This window comes from Eschrichtius robustus, chromosome 14 (assembly GCF_028021215.1).
Source record: "Eschrichtius robustus isolate mEscRob2 chromosome 14, mEscRob2.pri, whole genome shotgun sequence".
NCBI classification, from domain to species: Eukaryota; Metazoa; Chordata; class Mammalia; order Artiodactyla; family Eschrichtiidae; genus Eschrichtius; species Eschrichtius robustus.
Window position 1 is genome coordinate 3,791,669 of NC_090837.1, and position 14,036 is coordinate 3,805,704.

Below are 14,036 nucleotides of genomic sequence, written 5' to 3' on the forward strand. Positions count from 1 at the left end.
TGGGGTAACTTGTTACACATCGATAGATAACTACTATAGTATTATTATGAAAATAGTTTTTATCTCAGACTCTGTGAAAGGGTCTTGGGGACCCCCAAGGATTTCCATTCCACACTTTGATAACTGCAGAACAAGGGCATGCAGAACTTAAGGAGCTGTGTTCCACAAAGATCCGAGGGCAGAAGCGTTTGATGAGAAAAAGGAATGAAATGCAACAAGGCTAAATGTGGAAGGGACTGTCCTTGTCAACTAGCTCCTCGCAGCTGTGCTTACACCTGAGGTGCAGAGAAAAGAGCTTGTCACGACCAAAAGTGCTCTTCTGACTCTGTTATCTGCTTATTTTCAGAGTCTTGGGGAAAAAAACTCCACTCTTGTTCTTCTACTCATCCAGTAATTAAGGGCATGATTCTACCAGATGTATCGGGGCAGAAATTTGCATAATATTAATGAACTTGGAGTATGTACTTGAACAAATAAAGACCATTAATAGACTGTATGGATCAACAAATAACAGGAATTTGGGGACTTCCCTGGTGGTCCAGTGGTTAGAAGTCTGTGCTTCCGCTGCAGGGGCAGAGGTTCGATCCCTGGTTGGGGAACTAAGATTCTGCATGCCACATGGCACGGCCAAATAAATAAATAAAATAAAGTGGAGTCTGAATTAAAACAAATAGCATTTGCGCCTTCACAGTAAATAAAGCATTTTACTATGAATGTGGAGGAGCTAGTTAATGAAAGTCCTATTACTAACGCTACTCCTAAATAATAATGGCCGAGGTTTATATAGCATTTAATATGTGCCAGGCACTCTTCTAAGGGCTTCATATATATTGTCTGATTTAATCCTCACGACAACCCTGTGAGGCAGGGGCTGTCATTATCTCCATTTCACAGGTGAGGAAGCAGGCACAGAGAGGGTTAGTGACTTGCCCATGATCACAGAGCTCGAAAACACCTGGCAAGAGGTGGGCAGGGCAGAATGTAAACCGAGAGGATGAGGGTCTATGGCTGTGAAAGCCGATGTGTAGCCCAGGTTGGGGCTCACCCTGCCCTGTGTTCTTATTCCATGGAGAGTAGTGACTCAAAAACCAAGGCATCAGTAAGCTGAGCCCTGCCTGGAGTGTCTGTAAAGCAGGGTAACGGGCATCTCTTGGGCTTTGTCTGCCAAGTCTCCTGATGGTCCTTTCCCCACCCTCCTCCAATTCTTTGTGGTTCTTTTTGGACCTGGCCTTATTCTGGGGTACATACACCATGCTAGGCCAATCGTAATCAGTGCAGTTGCCTCAAAACTGGGATGCCCAGATAAGCTAGACTCAGGGTGAGGTCTGAGACTTCTGTTGGAACTCTTGGGGAAAAGGCAGACTTTCTCCTAGGAATGCTAATTACTTGGATGGAAACCTGCAGCTACCTTTGGGAAACCCTGCCTGAAAAGGAAGTCTGCAGACAGAAAAGCAGAGCTGAGAAAAAAAGACAAATGGATGGAAATGTTGTTTGAGTGCCTGGATCCAACAGTGCCTGAAGCCCTTGGACAACGGCGATTAATCCTCCTTTTGGATTAAACCAGTTGAGCTCGTTTCTTGACACCCGCTCCAAAACTGTGCTGATAAAACACAAGGAATTCAAAGATCTTCCATCATGCGTTTTCTTTTTAAGTTTAACATACCAGATCGCATACAATATGAAAAAAAAATGCAGCCCAATCACTGGACAGTCCCATAGGAACTACACTGAGGGCTGAACAGATGAAGAATGATGGACAGGCTTGGACTCAATGCGGGGCTGGGGCAGAATCTGGACCTACATTCCCCACTCGGTCACCTTCATTACCATCCCTCTGTATCACCGCTCCATCTAATAAAGGGGCTACTGGCCACGTGTGGCTATTTACATTACAATGAATTAAATTTAGGTAAAGTTAAAAGTTAAATTCCTCTGTGGCTCCAGCCAATTTTAAGTGCTCAATGACTCCATGTAGCTGGCGGTACCCGTATGGGACAGCGCAGATATGGAACCTTGCTACAGAAAGTTCCACTGGATAACACTGCCTTCTAAGTTTCTAAACATGTCTCTTTCCTCCTTCTTAGACTATAACTGAAATTAATCATGTTTAGGAATATGCAGAAGGTATATACATTATTAGAACTCATTAATTCAATGGGGATATTTGTTGAACACCTCTAGGTGCTGAGCATCTAGAAGTTGAAGACACAGCCACGAACAAGTCCGAGAACATGCCCACACGAACATGACCGGCCAGAGGGGAGATGGGCCACTGATAGTCAAAAAACATCACACAGAACATCGTGTTGGGTAGAGATGGGTGTTGCAAAGCGAAAACCAAACAGAGAGAGGGGAAGCCTTTGATCCAGGACAGTGGTCCCTAGACCAGCACCATTACTGTCACCAGGAAATGGTCAGAGATGCAAATTCTTGGGCTCCACCAGCAATCTACAGAGCCAGAATCACTGGGGTGGGGCTGGCAGTGCATGTTTTAACAAGCCCCCAGGGGACGTTGACCATTCACAAGTTTGAGAATCACCTAAACAGCGCAATCTGCACTCCTTTCTTAGTCCACGACTTGCTTTTCAAGTCTTAACGGCTTATGAACAAAAGCTGGATGAAAGACCCTGCGTAGCCCTTGAACTCTCTTCTCATCTGAAAAAAATGAGTGGATGATGCCGTAAAACATGTCTAAATACAAAGTCTATATGTAAAAGGGATTGAAATGGCTCCAGAGAATTCATTACGTCCACACAGACACATCTTCTGTTTTTTCCTCCAAAAGATTTCCTTTTTCCTCCTGTGGGACAACTACTGAAAATGAATTGTAAATTCATTCCTAGATGAATGCTCTAACGGGTTTCAAATGCCGACATAATTATGGGGCGGTAGAAGAAAGGCTGACAATTATTGAATGTTAGCCTTGGCACGGCTAACCACACAGAAAACAGTAAGAATCATACATCTTCCTTTCAGCTGGAGAAATTCTGGCAACAAGTATTTTGGAGCAATGTCCTATTGGCAGGAGCAGTGCCAGGGGCTGGTGGCCAAACGATGGAAGAGACAGGAGTCCCTCACTTCGAGGACAGATACGGTGGGTCATTTATTCATTCATTCAATCCACAGTTCCTTATTAAGCACCTACTGTGTGCGAGGCGTTGTTCTAGATGCTATTGATAAGAGTGGTCCCTTCCCTCCTGGAGCTGACATGCCAGTGGGGAAATTCAGACAACGAACACATAAATAAACAGGCAATTTTCTGTCCTGCTATGAAAGAAAATCAAGGCAGTCAGGGCAGAGAGAGTGACTGTGCTGTGAGAAGATGAGGTCACTGAAATCAGTCTGAGAAGATTTCAGCAGGGATCTGTGTAACATGGGAAAAATACAGTATGGAATCTGGAGGAGAGGCTCCAGACACAGGGACCAGCAAGTGCAAAGGCCCTGGGGCTGGAATGCAGTGGAAGGGGAGGTGAGGAAGATCACTAGATCAGAGGGCAGCTGTGGGCCAGACATTCAGGGCTGCCTAGGCCCTGGTGAGTCCCACTGTATTTCATTCTTTCTTCCTTCCTTCCTCCCTCCTTCCCTCCCTCCCTGCCTCCCTTCCTTCCTTCCTTCCTTTCTTTCTCTTTCTCTCTCTCTCTCCCTCTTTCTTTCTTTTGCAAGGGGAGTTATCAGAAGAGTGCCATTCTGGAGGAGCGAGACCTGGTCAGGTTCTCAACATGAGGAATGAGCTGTCAGGGGTCAGGATAGCAGCAGGGAGATGCTGGTGGTTTGGATTAGCCTGTGCCTCTGAGACCTGTTTGCGACAGACACAACACAGATGGGAAGGTGCCACATCAGAGCGTGTGGCAGGCGCTAGGGGACTGGCAGGGGCGTAGAATTCTGCGCCCACAATGTGTTAATCTTGCTGTAGCATCTCACCGGCCACCTGGAGTCTTTAAGAGGCTGACTGTTATCCTGTCCAGTAGTTTCCAGGCCGTTCCTGACTTCCTTCCCCTGGAACTGACCAGGATCCAGCATCCTCTGGATGTGAAGATCTGTCTTCTCGGCTGGTGGGCGCTGGGGCTCGGCAGACGGCGGTGCTGCGGGAGTGCGTCTGCACCTCAGAACCCGCCGTCTTAGGGGAGAGGCAGCGGGAGGGAACAAGGGCCCCAGACGCACAGGGGGCTTTCAAAGCGGACATCGCAGGATAATGTCTGGGATGCTGTACATGGGGACAGGGCCTGTTCTTTGCTGTTTCCCCAGCCTGGTGCACAGCCGGCCCGCAGACAATATTTGATGGAAGATGGAACGAATGGACGGTAAGGGACTCGAGGCCAAAATCAAATAGAGAGGAAATCCCAGCTGTCACGGAGCCAACCTTCCAGATTGGGGGAGGGCTGGTGGAAGCAGGCAATAAATATGTAAGCGAATAAAAACGTGGGACTTCCCTGGTGGCGCAGCGGTTAAGAATCTGCCTGCCAATGCAGGGGACACAGGTTCGAGCCCTGGTCCCGGAAGATCCCACGTGCCGCAGAGCAACTAAGCCTGTGAGCCACAGCTACTGAGCCTATGCTCTAGAGCCCGCGAGGCACAATTACTGAGCCCATGTGCCACAACTACTGAAGCCCGTGAGCCTACAGCCTGTGCTCCGCAACAAGAGAAGCCGCCACAATGAGAAGCCCGCGCACCGCAACAAAGACTCAACGCAGCCGGAGATAAATTAAAAAATTAATTAATTAAAAAAATAAATAAAAACGTAAAAAAGAGAATGTCGGGGAATGATAAAAGAGGAATTTCCTCAGATATGATGAGACTAAGATATGGTAGCACAACAGCATGGGGTGTCAAGAGACAGCTGTTGATGCTATGGGGGGAGGGGGGCCCTCATGGGCTGAGTCTGCAGGAACCAGGCGTGGCGGGGAGACTTTCAGGGGGAGGACTCAGCAAGGACAAGGATGCTGAGAGTGGAGGTGCTGGGCAGCACCTGGCACACAGTAGGTGCTTAATAAGGAGAGGTTCACCGTGGCATCGCCCTCTCCCCACAGGCTGGGGTGATGGAAGGCTTGGGGTGAGGGTTTAATTCTCTGCGGCCACAGCTCTTAGTCTTTTTTGTGTCATGGGCATCTCTCACTGGCTGGTGAAGCCTAAGAATCCTTCTCAGAATAAAGTCTTTAAAATTAAAAAGATACATGCACCCCAGTGTTCACTGCAGCACTATTCACAGTAGCCAAGACATGGAAGCAACCCAAATGTCCATCGACGCATGAATGGATATAGGAGATGTGGTACGTATATGCAATGGAATACTACTCAGCCATAAAAAAGAATGAAATAATGCTGTTTGCAGCAACATGGATGGACCTAGAGACTGTCAGTGAAATTAGTCAGACAGAGAAAGACAAATACCATACGATATCACTTACATGTGGCATCTAAAGATATGGTACAAATGAACTTATTTACAAAATAGAAACAGACTCACAGACATAGAAAACAAACTTATGGTTACCAAAGGGGGAAGAAGGGGGAAGGAATAAATTGGGAGATTTGGACTGACACATACACACAGCTATATATAAAATAGATAACTAATAAGGACCTACTGTATAGCACAGGGAACTCTACTCAATACTCTGTAATGACCTATATGGGAAAAGAATCTAAAAAAGAGTAGATATATGTATATATATATAAATAACTGTTTCACTTTGCTGTACAGCAGAAACTAACACAACGTTGTAAATCAACTATACTCCAATAAAAATTAATTTAAAGAAGAATAAAGTCTTTAAATGCATAAAATAAAATACGTAGGCTTGCAAAGGAAACCAATTGTGCTAAAATACAGGTATCAAAATATAAAGAATATCTGAAATAGAGTAATGCATGTGCTTCTGTGTTAGTGTACCTCAAAATAAGATCTAGGATTGGGTGTAAAGTGACCGTAATTTCCAATTAGTGAAAAGTAGAAATGGTATCTCAGGGTGTCTAGATCGCCAGTAATACGTATGGAAATCTGTGATACAAGTGCAGTGGTGGTTGCTAACACTTTGGGGGATCTCTGTTCATAATGGGCGGAAACGCTGAGTCTTGGTTAGAGGTTGTCAGTGAACGTGGAGGTGGAATTTTTCCCATCCAAGTTCACAGACCTGCCTGAGGTCTCTGTGATTCCCAAAGGGACTAAGGACCCCTGCAGGCGTGCTGTGGCATTTTTACGTCCTGGTCATCTGCCACTTCCCATCCTCTTGCCACTCTCTCCCAGGACTGTTTTTCTGACATTCCAGCGGGAAGGCTGGGGTCGTGAGGTGGGTGACCGCATTCTTGCTGGGAACGTGGGGTTTTGGGGTCACTCGGGCTGCGGACAGATTCCCCTGGGGTGTCCTCTCCCCCATCCAAGGTGATTCTGACTACACATGGGTGAACATTTCTATACTAACATCATGTCTTTAGGGGATTTATAAACAACTGATTCAATACCTACTGAAGTATACCTACTGAAGTAGCATTTCCTTTTAAATATAATTAGAAGTTTAACATGGAACTACTTCAGGTAAAAGAGCTAGCATTTCCTGAAGGCTTACCAGTGCCAGACAAGGAATTCTGAGTACATTTAGTTCTCAAAACAGTCCTACGAGTCTGGTACTATTTCTATTCCCACTCTCCAGATGAGGCACAGAGAGGTCAAGCCACTTGTCCAAGGTCACACAGCCATTCAGAAGAAGAGCTAGGATTTACGCCAACATAGTTGGCTCCCAGTTCCTATACTGTTCTCTATTAGAGAAAATATTAAGTAAAGGATAAACTCAGTGGTGTATGGACATTGTAAAAAGTGAGAAGTTGGTGTGCTAAGGGCTGGCAGTTAACTGTGCCACGGTGCATGCGGTTTTCTCTCCTGGGGTCCCCTCTTATAGTACATGGGCTCCGACTGACATTCAGGGTGAGGAAGAAGACAGCGCTAGCCTGTGAGTCCCTCCAGCTAATTTTCCTATGTTAGAATCACTTTTTTTCTCCATCTCCATCTCTCATCCCCAGTGAAGTAATATAATCTTTAAAATTAGAGTAGTTTTTACTTTCTACGTAATGTAAGTAAAATAATGGAAAGTATCAACTTGGGAAAGACCTGAGCCATTGCTCATCCCCACCCCTTCCTTTTACTGATGGGGAAACCCAAGATCACATAATAATGGTGAAAACATGAATGACAATCATAATCACATTTTTGGAGCATTTTCTTTGTGGCAGGCACTGAATAAGGTACCATTAATTGGATAATTAATCAGCAACCTTGAAACCATTGCCACCAAGTCAAAACAGCTTCTGATGAGTCACAGATCAGCTTTTTAGACACAAATCTGGGCTGGTTAGTTGGAGAGAGGGACATTTTTAAATTGAATTCCAAAGTAAATCTCCAGCTGTGGCAAGGAAACACTTATTCTGCCCATAGAGTTATTCTTCAACTGCGCAAACAGTTTTCAATTGCCGAGAGCATCAAAGCCATCCTTGAAATACTCCTAGAGAATTACAAATGTAAAATCTTCAAGTTGGAGAAGGAGCGTGGAGATCAGGGTGTTTTGGGAAAATCAGAAAGCATTATCTTTTTTTTTTTTTTTTTTAATTTTATTTATTTATTCATTTATGGCTGTGTTGGGTCTTCGTTTCTGCGCGAGGGCTTTCTCCAGTTGTGGCAAGTGGGGGCTGCTCTTCATCGCGGTGCGCGGGCCTCTCACTGTCGCGGCCTCTCTTGTTGCGGAGCACAGGCTCCAGACGCGCAGGCTCAGTAATTGTGGCTCACGGGCCTAGTTGCTCTGCGGCATGTGGGATCTTCCCAGACCAGGGCTCGAACCCGTGTCCCCTGCATTGGCAGGCAGATTCTCAACCACTGCACCACCAGGGAAGCCCAGAAAACATTATCTTTTCATAGTCTCTTTAAAAATAGTATTATCCCATCCCTGTCAAAGGAGATGTCCCTCGATTCTCTGAAATGCCTGTATTTGCCTTTCTCTAACACAGGATATTGCCAACATGCTTCCCCACGGACCTCAAAGCCAAGTTAAGTCATCCATCACTTGTAGATTGACAGGGGGTCCAAGAGCATCTCTGCAATGCCACAGGCCTGCGAATGCACGTTCCGTTCTGGTTCTCTGAATTTAGCAACAACAAAGGATGCAGAGAAGTAACCACGGGGTACTGCTGGGTAGAAATATCCGGCCATGGGGTTCAGATACCCCAATGAGATCCCTTAACCTCTCCCCTCACAGACTGAGGATAGTTGTGATGTGTCCTCTGGGAAGTAGAGTCTGAAGCTCGTACCCCTCGGTATCCCTCAGCATCCTGGCTGGAAACAGAAGGTCCACTCAGAGGAGTTGAACTGGAGAGTGTGTGATGACAGAGCTGTGGGCAGGATCAAAGGAAACAGCCAGGGGTGGCGCAGCACCCAGACGCCCATCTCAGCTGGTTACTGGTACCCAGGGAGAGGAGGACCACGGAAAACAGCCTCTTTGACAGGACAGGAGCCGTACGCAGAGAGGACCATGCCCCTGGCAAACGTGCGGCAAGATGGGGCCGGGGGTGGGACAGGGATACAGCAAGAGGGGGAGGGCTGGGGATGCATCAGCGTTCCAGAACTGCAGTAACAAAGTACCACAAACTGGGTGGCTTAAAACAACAGCAATTCATTCTCTCGTGATTCTGCAGACCGGAAGTCCAAAATCAAGGTGTCCCTAGGGCCAGGCTCCCTCTGAAGGTGCTAGGGGAGACGCTTCCTTGCCTCTGTTCTAGATTCTGTAGGTTACTGGCAATTTTTCGCTTTCCTTGGCTTGTACGTGCATCTCTCCAAGCTCTGCCGCCGTCCTCAAACGGGCTTCCTCCCTGTGGTCTCCTCCAGATATCCAAATTGAGCTCTCCTTCTAAGGACACCAGTCATTGGATTTTGGACCTCATTTTATTTTCATTCTAATTTTTTTTTTTTGGCCTCGCCGCGTGGCATGCGTCTTGCGGGATCGAACCTGGGCGCTTGGCAGTGAGATTGCGGAGTCCTAACCAATGGACTGCCAGGAAACTCCCCTACCGTTTTATTTTTAAATAAACTGCAGGAGAAACTCTGAGACATGAACAGAACTGGGAACCGGTTACACGCCATCCCCTTGTCCCGCGTTATTCGTCTTCATGGCAGCACCTTATCATGACCTGGTCTTAGCTTAAGAAATAGCTTCCTATTTGCTGTCTGTCTGCCTCCCACATGCCCCTGCCCCCTGGGGGGAAGACCCGTTTGCTTACTGCTGACTCCTCCGGATGGATCACAATGTGTACCCACAGTGCCTGCACCTCGTAAGAGCTCAGGGCGAGGCTGAGTGGGTTCTGCACCTCTTTATTCTTGAAAAGAGACCAGCATCCCCGCACCCCTGCCGCCAACCTGCAGAAACTGCCGCATGGAGGTCTGCGCCTGACCTCTGCCCGTGGGGTCTCAACTAGTGATGTGAATACTTTTCTCTTATGTCAAAGAAGAACTGAAGCCCAAGCACTAACGTTGCTGCTTCACCTCCTAGTCTGTGCTGGCCCCAGGCTGCCCTGGACCAGCCTTCGGTCCTGGTCCCCGCAGCCAGACCCCTCCCTCTCTCCCGCCCCAGCTGATGTGGGCACTTTGAGGGCAGGGGCTGAGGACTGGAGGGGTGTGAGATGCTCGAGGGCCAAGGAGCTGGACCCTGAAGCTTTCCTGCCCCCGTGCAAGGAAAGGGTCCTGTCGCTGAATTAAGTCTGACGGCGGGGTGGGTAAATGATGGCTTTGTGAGGCCGAGTTCTCGACCTAGGATGCTGCTGGGGGCGGGCAGTGTGATTCAGGGGGCTCCCGCCTGGCAGGGTCAGTCTGCTGGAGAGGTGAGGGCACTGTCCCCGGCCCCCTCTGTCTCATTTACTCACTGGGAGTTGGAAGGTACTGCTGGCTGACACGGAAGGCCACCGAGAATCACATCGGTGGCGTCATGGCTTTCTTCCTGGATTTAGGAAGGGGCTTGAGAAAACCTGATTTTAAGGTGAGAACTTCCCCAACGAGGCCCATTTCCTATTCGGGAATCCTCTATGTTACCTTTCGGCAGTTTGCTTTCCTTCAGAATGAGCAACGATTGGGGCAATTAATTTTTTTCAAAGACTGACCCGTTGCCTCACTGACTGCTGACAGGTAACATAAAGATTTGCCTCTTGTTCAGTTTTTTAAAAAATTTCTCATCTTCTAGTCAAGCTGCCATTTTATTTGCTACTTCCTTCCAATAAAAGTTTCTGTTTTGGCTGCTTCTCAAGGTACTAAAGCTCATTCTAGAAAAAAAAAAAAAAAACACCTTTGAAAATATAGAAAATAAGAGAATAGAAATCCCTCCAAATTGCCTCTTTCATTGACTACTTGCTAGTACAGTTCCTAATCGTCCACATCACTCTGCAGAGTTGATGTCAAACTGTACATTCGAGGGGAAGCGAAAGGATGACATCACATGAGCTCTGAAATCCGGCCGTCAGAAGTCCTCGCTCTATTCCGTGCAGGCAGCCACCCTGTGACCTTCTGGACGAAGCCAGTTTGAATTCATTTACAGCTATTTGCACACAAAAGGATTCTGGGTGTGACGTAAGTCGTCATCTCATTTTACCTTAAAGGTATTACAAAAACACAGCAAGCACAATAATAATGATACCTTGCTTCAAAGAAGGCTTTCTTGTAGTCCCTTGAAAAGCATGGCCAGGGACTTCCCTGGTGGCCCAACGGTTAAGACTCAGGGTTTCCAAAGCAGGGGGCATGGGTTTGATCCCTGATCGGGGAACTACGATCCCACAAGATCCCACATGCCACGCGGCACGGCCAAAAAAAAGAGCGTGGCCAAAATCATATCTCATATACTTATAATGACTTTACTTTTCACAGTATCTGCACGACTTATCTTTTTGAAATAGGTAGGGTGGGAAGTAGGCACGTATACCCTAGAACTGACGTCGAGGTCCTGTGACATAGGTCTGCAAACTTTCTAAAGGGCCAGACAGAAATTATTTCAGGGTTTGTGAGCCAAGAGGCAAAACTGAGCATATTAAGAAGCGACTTGCATAACCGTTCAAAATGTAGCTATTTGAAAATGCAAAAACCATTCCTAGCTTGCACGGTGTACCAAAAGAGGCAGCAGATTGAATCTGGCCCATGGGCCGTAGATTGTTGAGGCCTTTTCTAGGACATGAAAAGTCAAGAGAAGTCATTCTCTAAACTCAGAGTATTAACACATCCTAATACCTCCTGTGGTGGACATTTGTTGCTGTGTCTGACTAGCATCCATTGCCCCTCTTTCAGTGGAATCAGATTTTCCCATCATGCACCACGTCTACCAGCCCTCTGTCTGATGCCAAACATGCTCCAGGGGGAAGGTGTTCCCCAGGCCTGGCCATTCAGAGCACCACGTCCTTTTGGCTTCCGTGACCGGCTTCCCAGGTTAGACGCGTGACCCAAGCCAAGCCAATCAATTCCAATCAGAGCCAGTCCTAGGAGTTTTCTTGGGCGACTGGCAATGATCTTTCACTCTTTTCCTGCTGGATGTGATGCTGTGACTATGTCAGCATGGCACTGCCAGGGGCCACCTTGGGGACAGAGCCTCCTAGACAGTGACTCTAGCCAAGAGGAGCACAGAGCTGAGGGGGGAGGAGAAGCCACCTTCCGTGATGACGTCATTTGCACACCTGCATCCTTGGTGCTCAACCGGTGCTCTGCTGTCTCTGTCTAGAGGCATCGGCATAACTCAGGAGCTTTAAAAAATACCCAACACAGACCTCCTAAATGAGAACCTGCATCTGAGAAGAATCGTCAGGTGACCTATACGAACATTAACATTTGAGAAACACTTTTCTAGACTTTTTAAGTTATGTGAGCTGGTTACTTCTCATCGTGCTTAAGCCAGTTTGAGTTGGGTTTTCTGTCACATGGAACTCAAAGACTTCTAATTGATGTATTTCTTAACCTGGTGTCAATGAAGCCTGCTTATTCCAAAGCTGAACAGAAATTAGTTTTAGAATAACCATGCCAGGCTCCATGTCTATGAAGGCGAATTCTGGCAAAGACCATTGGAGCTATACTTCAGGACACTCTTCCAGTGCCTCTGAAATGCCATCCTCTATGTATCTCCATAAGGGGGGCTTAACACTTGTGCACAAGCATGGTCCTGGAGAATAGTCCCAGGGCTTGGTAGACGTGGGTGAGTGACCACAGGATAGAGTTACAGTCTAGCCCCTTATCATCTTCTTCTTTTCTCAGTTCCAGCTGCATGGGGTCTAGCTAGAAGTTGGTAACACGGGTTTGTGTATACTCTATTTGTGTTGTGTTCGACTTGTGTCAATCATATGTTGACTTACTGTGTAGTGAGGCAGAGACTGGGGTAGTCATCCAACTTTTCCTCTGCACCCATGTTTCCCAGCCCTCTTGAAATCTGACGGGGCCACGGGACTCCTTCTGCCCAAGGATGTGTGTGAAGGTGTCACATGTAATTTGTAGGCCATTGCTTAGAAGAGCTTGCATGTCACTCTGGCTGTTCCTCTGTCTTTGCCACCAAGAAGGCCATGTGTTCCTGATGTTCTAGCTCCAAGATGATGACGTATCCATCAGTCTAGATCCCTGAGGGACTGCCTGGAACAGAGCCCCCTACCATCTAAACCACGTGACATAAGCAAGAACAACGTAGATTGCATTAGGCACCTAAGATTTGGGGGTTGTTTGTAGCAGCAACATACCATACCCATCTTAATAGACATAGTGGCCTAAAGCTTCCTTATAAGAAAGGAACAGAAATAAAAAGAACTGGAGTAGACTTCAAGAAGAAAAAGTAAGTAAATACTATAAATTTGGCAAATGTCATGAAGCTGGTATGAAAATAGCTGAAGTTGAGACAGGCTGGATTAACGACGATAGCAACTTCCAAGGACTAGGAAGAGGCGAAATTGTGAATGCAAACATCCCATGAAACAACTGCAGCAGACATCCTGGGAAAGAGAGGAGGGACACCAGGGTACAATCAGACAGCTGAACACATGATCACACGTGCATGCATGATCACGCCGGTCTTACCATGGCCAGGGGCACGATGCCAACCAGGTCTTTCTGGCTGATGAAGATCTCAGACACAGCGATGTCTGTGGTCCCCCTCCGCGGGTATTCCACCTGCCAGGTGATGGGCTGACTCCCCGACAGGCTGCTGAAGCTGGCGATTTCAAAGTTCATCTGCACAACCTCATTGAATAAACTGCTGCTTCTGGAAGAGAGCAGAGGAAAATAGCTTTAAGCTGACTTTGTTCGGTGGAAGGACCTTTCAATCCCTTTGCCCCGCTCTCCTCACAATTATAACTAGAATGTAAGGACAAAGGAAATGCCTTTCAGGCATAGCACCTGGGACTTGGCACCAACTACAATTTAGGGACCTGGGTGGGTGGGATGGAATAGCACCCACACGTTAAGGATGTGGGAGAAGGATCTTCAACACTGAGCATCAGTGTATGTATTGATGAGTCTCTTGGATTGATTTTGACCAGCTCTTCAGACAGTGAGTTAATCCAGTTTGCCTCACCCTGGCACCATGAACCTGGATGACCCTGGAACTAAATGGACCCCCTTCAAGTTCAGTGTCGTTTGTGTGGCAGATATTGTAAGCAGCTAAATCAACGTCTTCCAACCCCTTCCTAGCTTATCCTCCTACAGAGGCTGAGAAGCATAAAACTACCTTTCTAGACTCCCTTGCAGCTACCTGCAGGCTTAAAGCCAAGTTTCCACTTGGCAGAGCCACTCTACTGGTACTTAGATGTAGACGTGGGTTATGAAGCGGCAGCGGGGAAGGAAATTAGGATTCTTCTGACAAGCATCATGGTCCTGGTTCTTCCGGGGCAGCTGTGGTGGTTCTGTCATCCAGGCCCCTGTATGATCATGCCAAGTGATGTTTCCAGTGCAAAGGTCCACTGCAGAGTTGGTCATTTTTCTTGTCTGTGTTTCTTCCCTGTCTGCCTTGTCCCTGGCTGTGTAGTAAACACATTCGATTCAACGGCTCTCC

The 14,036-nt window shown here is 47.2% G+C and overlaps 1 protein-coding gene across 1 annotated transcript in view; it reads right to left on the reverse strand.

Moving 5' to 3' along the window:
• LOC137776729 (transmembrane protein 132C-like) overlaps nucleotides 1-14,036 on the reverse strand; it is a 377,811-nt gene that overhangs the window by 60,686 nt on the left and 303,089 nt on the right. The window contains exon 4 of the mRNA XM_068563403.1: nucleotides 13,064-13,247. Within this exon, the coding sequence (XP_068419504.1) occupies nucleotides 13,064-13,247 (184 nt within the window). The remainder of the gene's footprint in view (nucleotides 1-13,063; nucleotides 13,248-14,036) is intronic.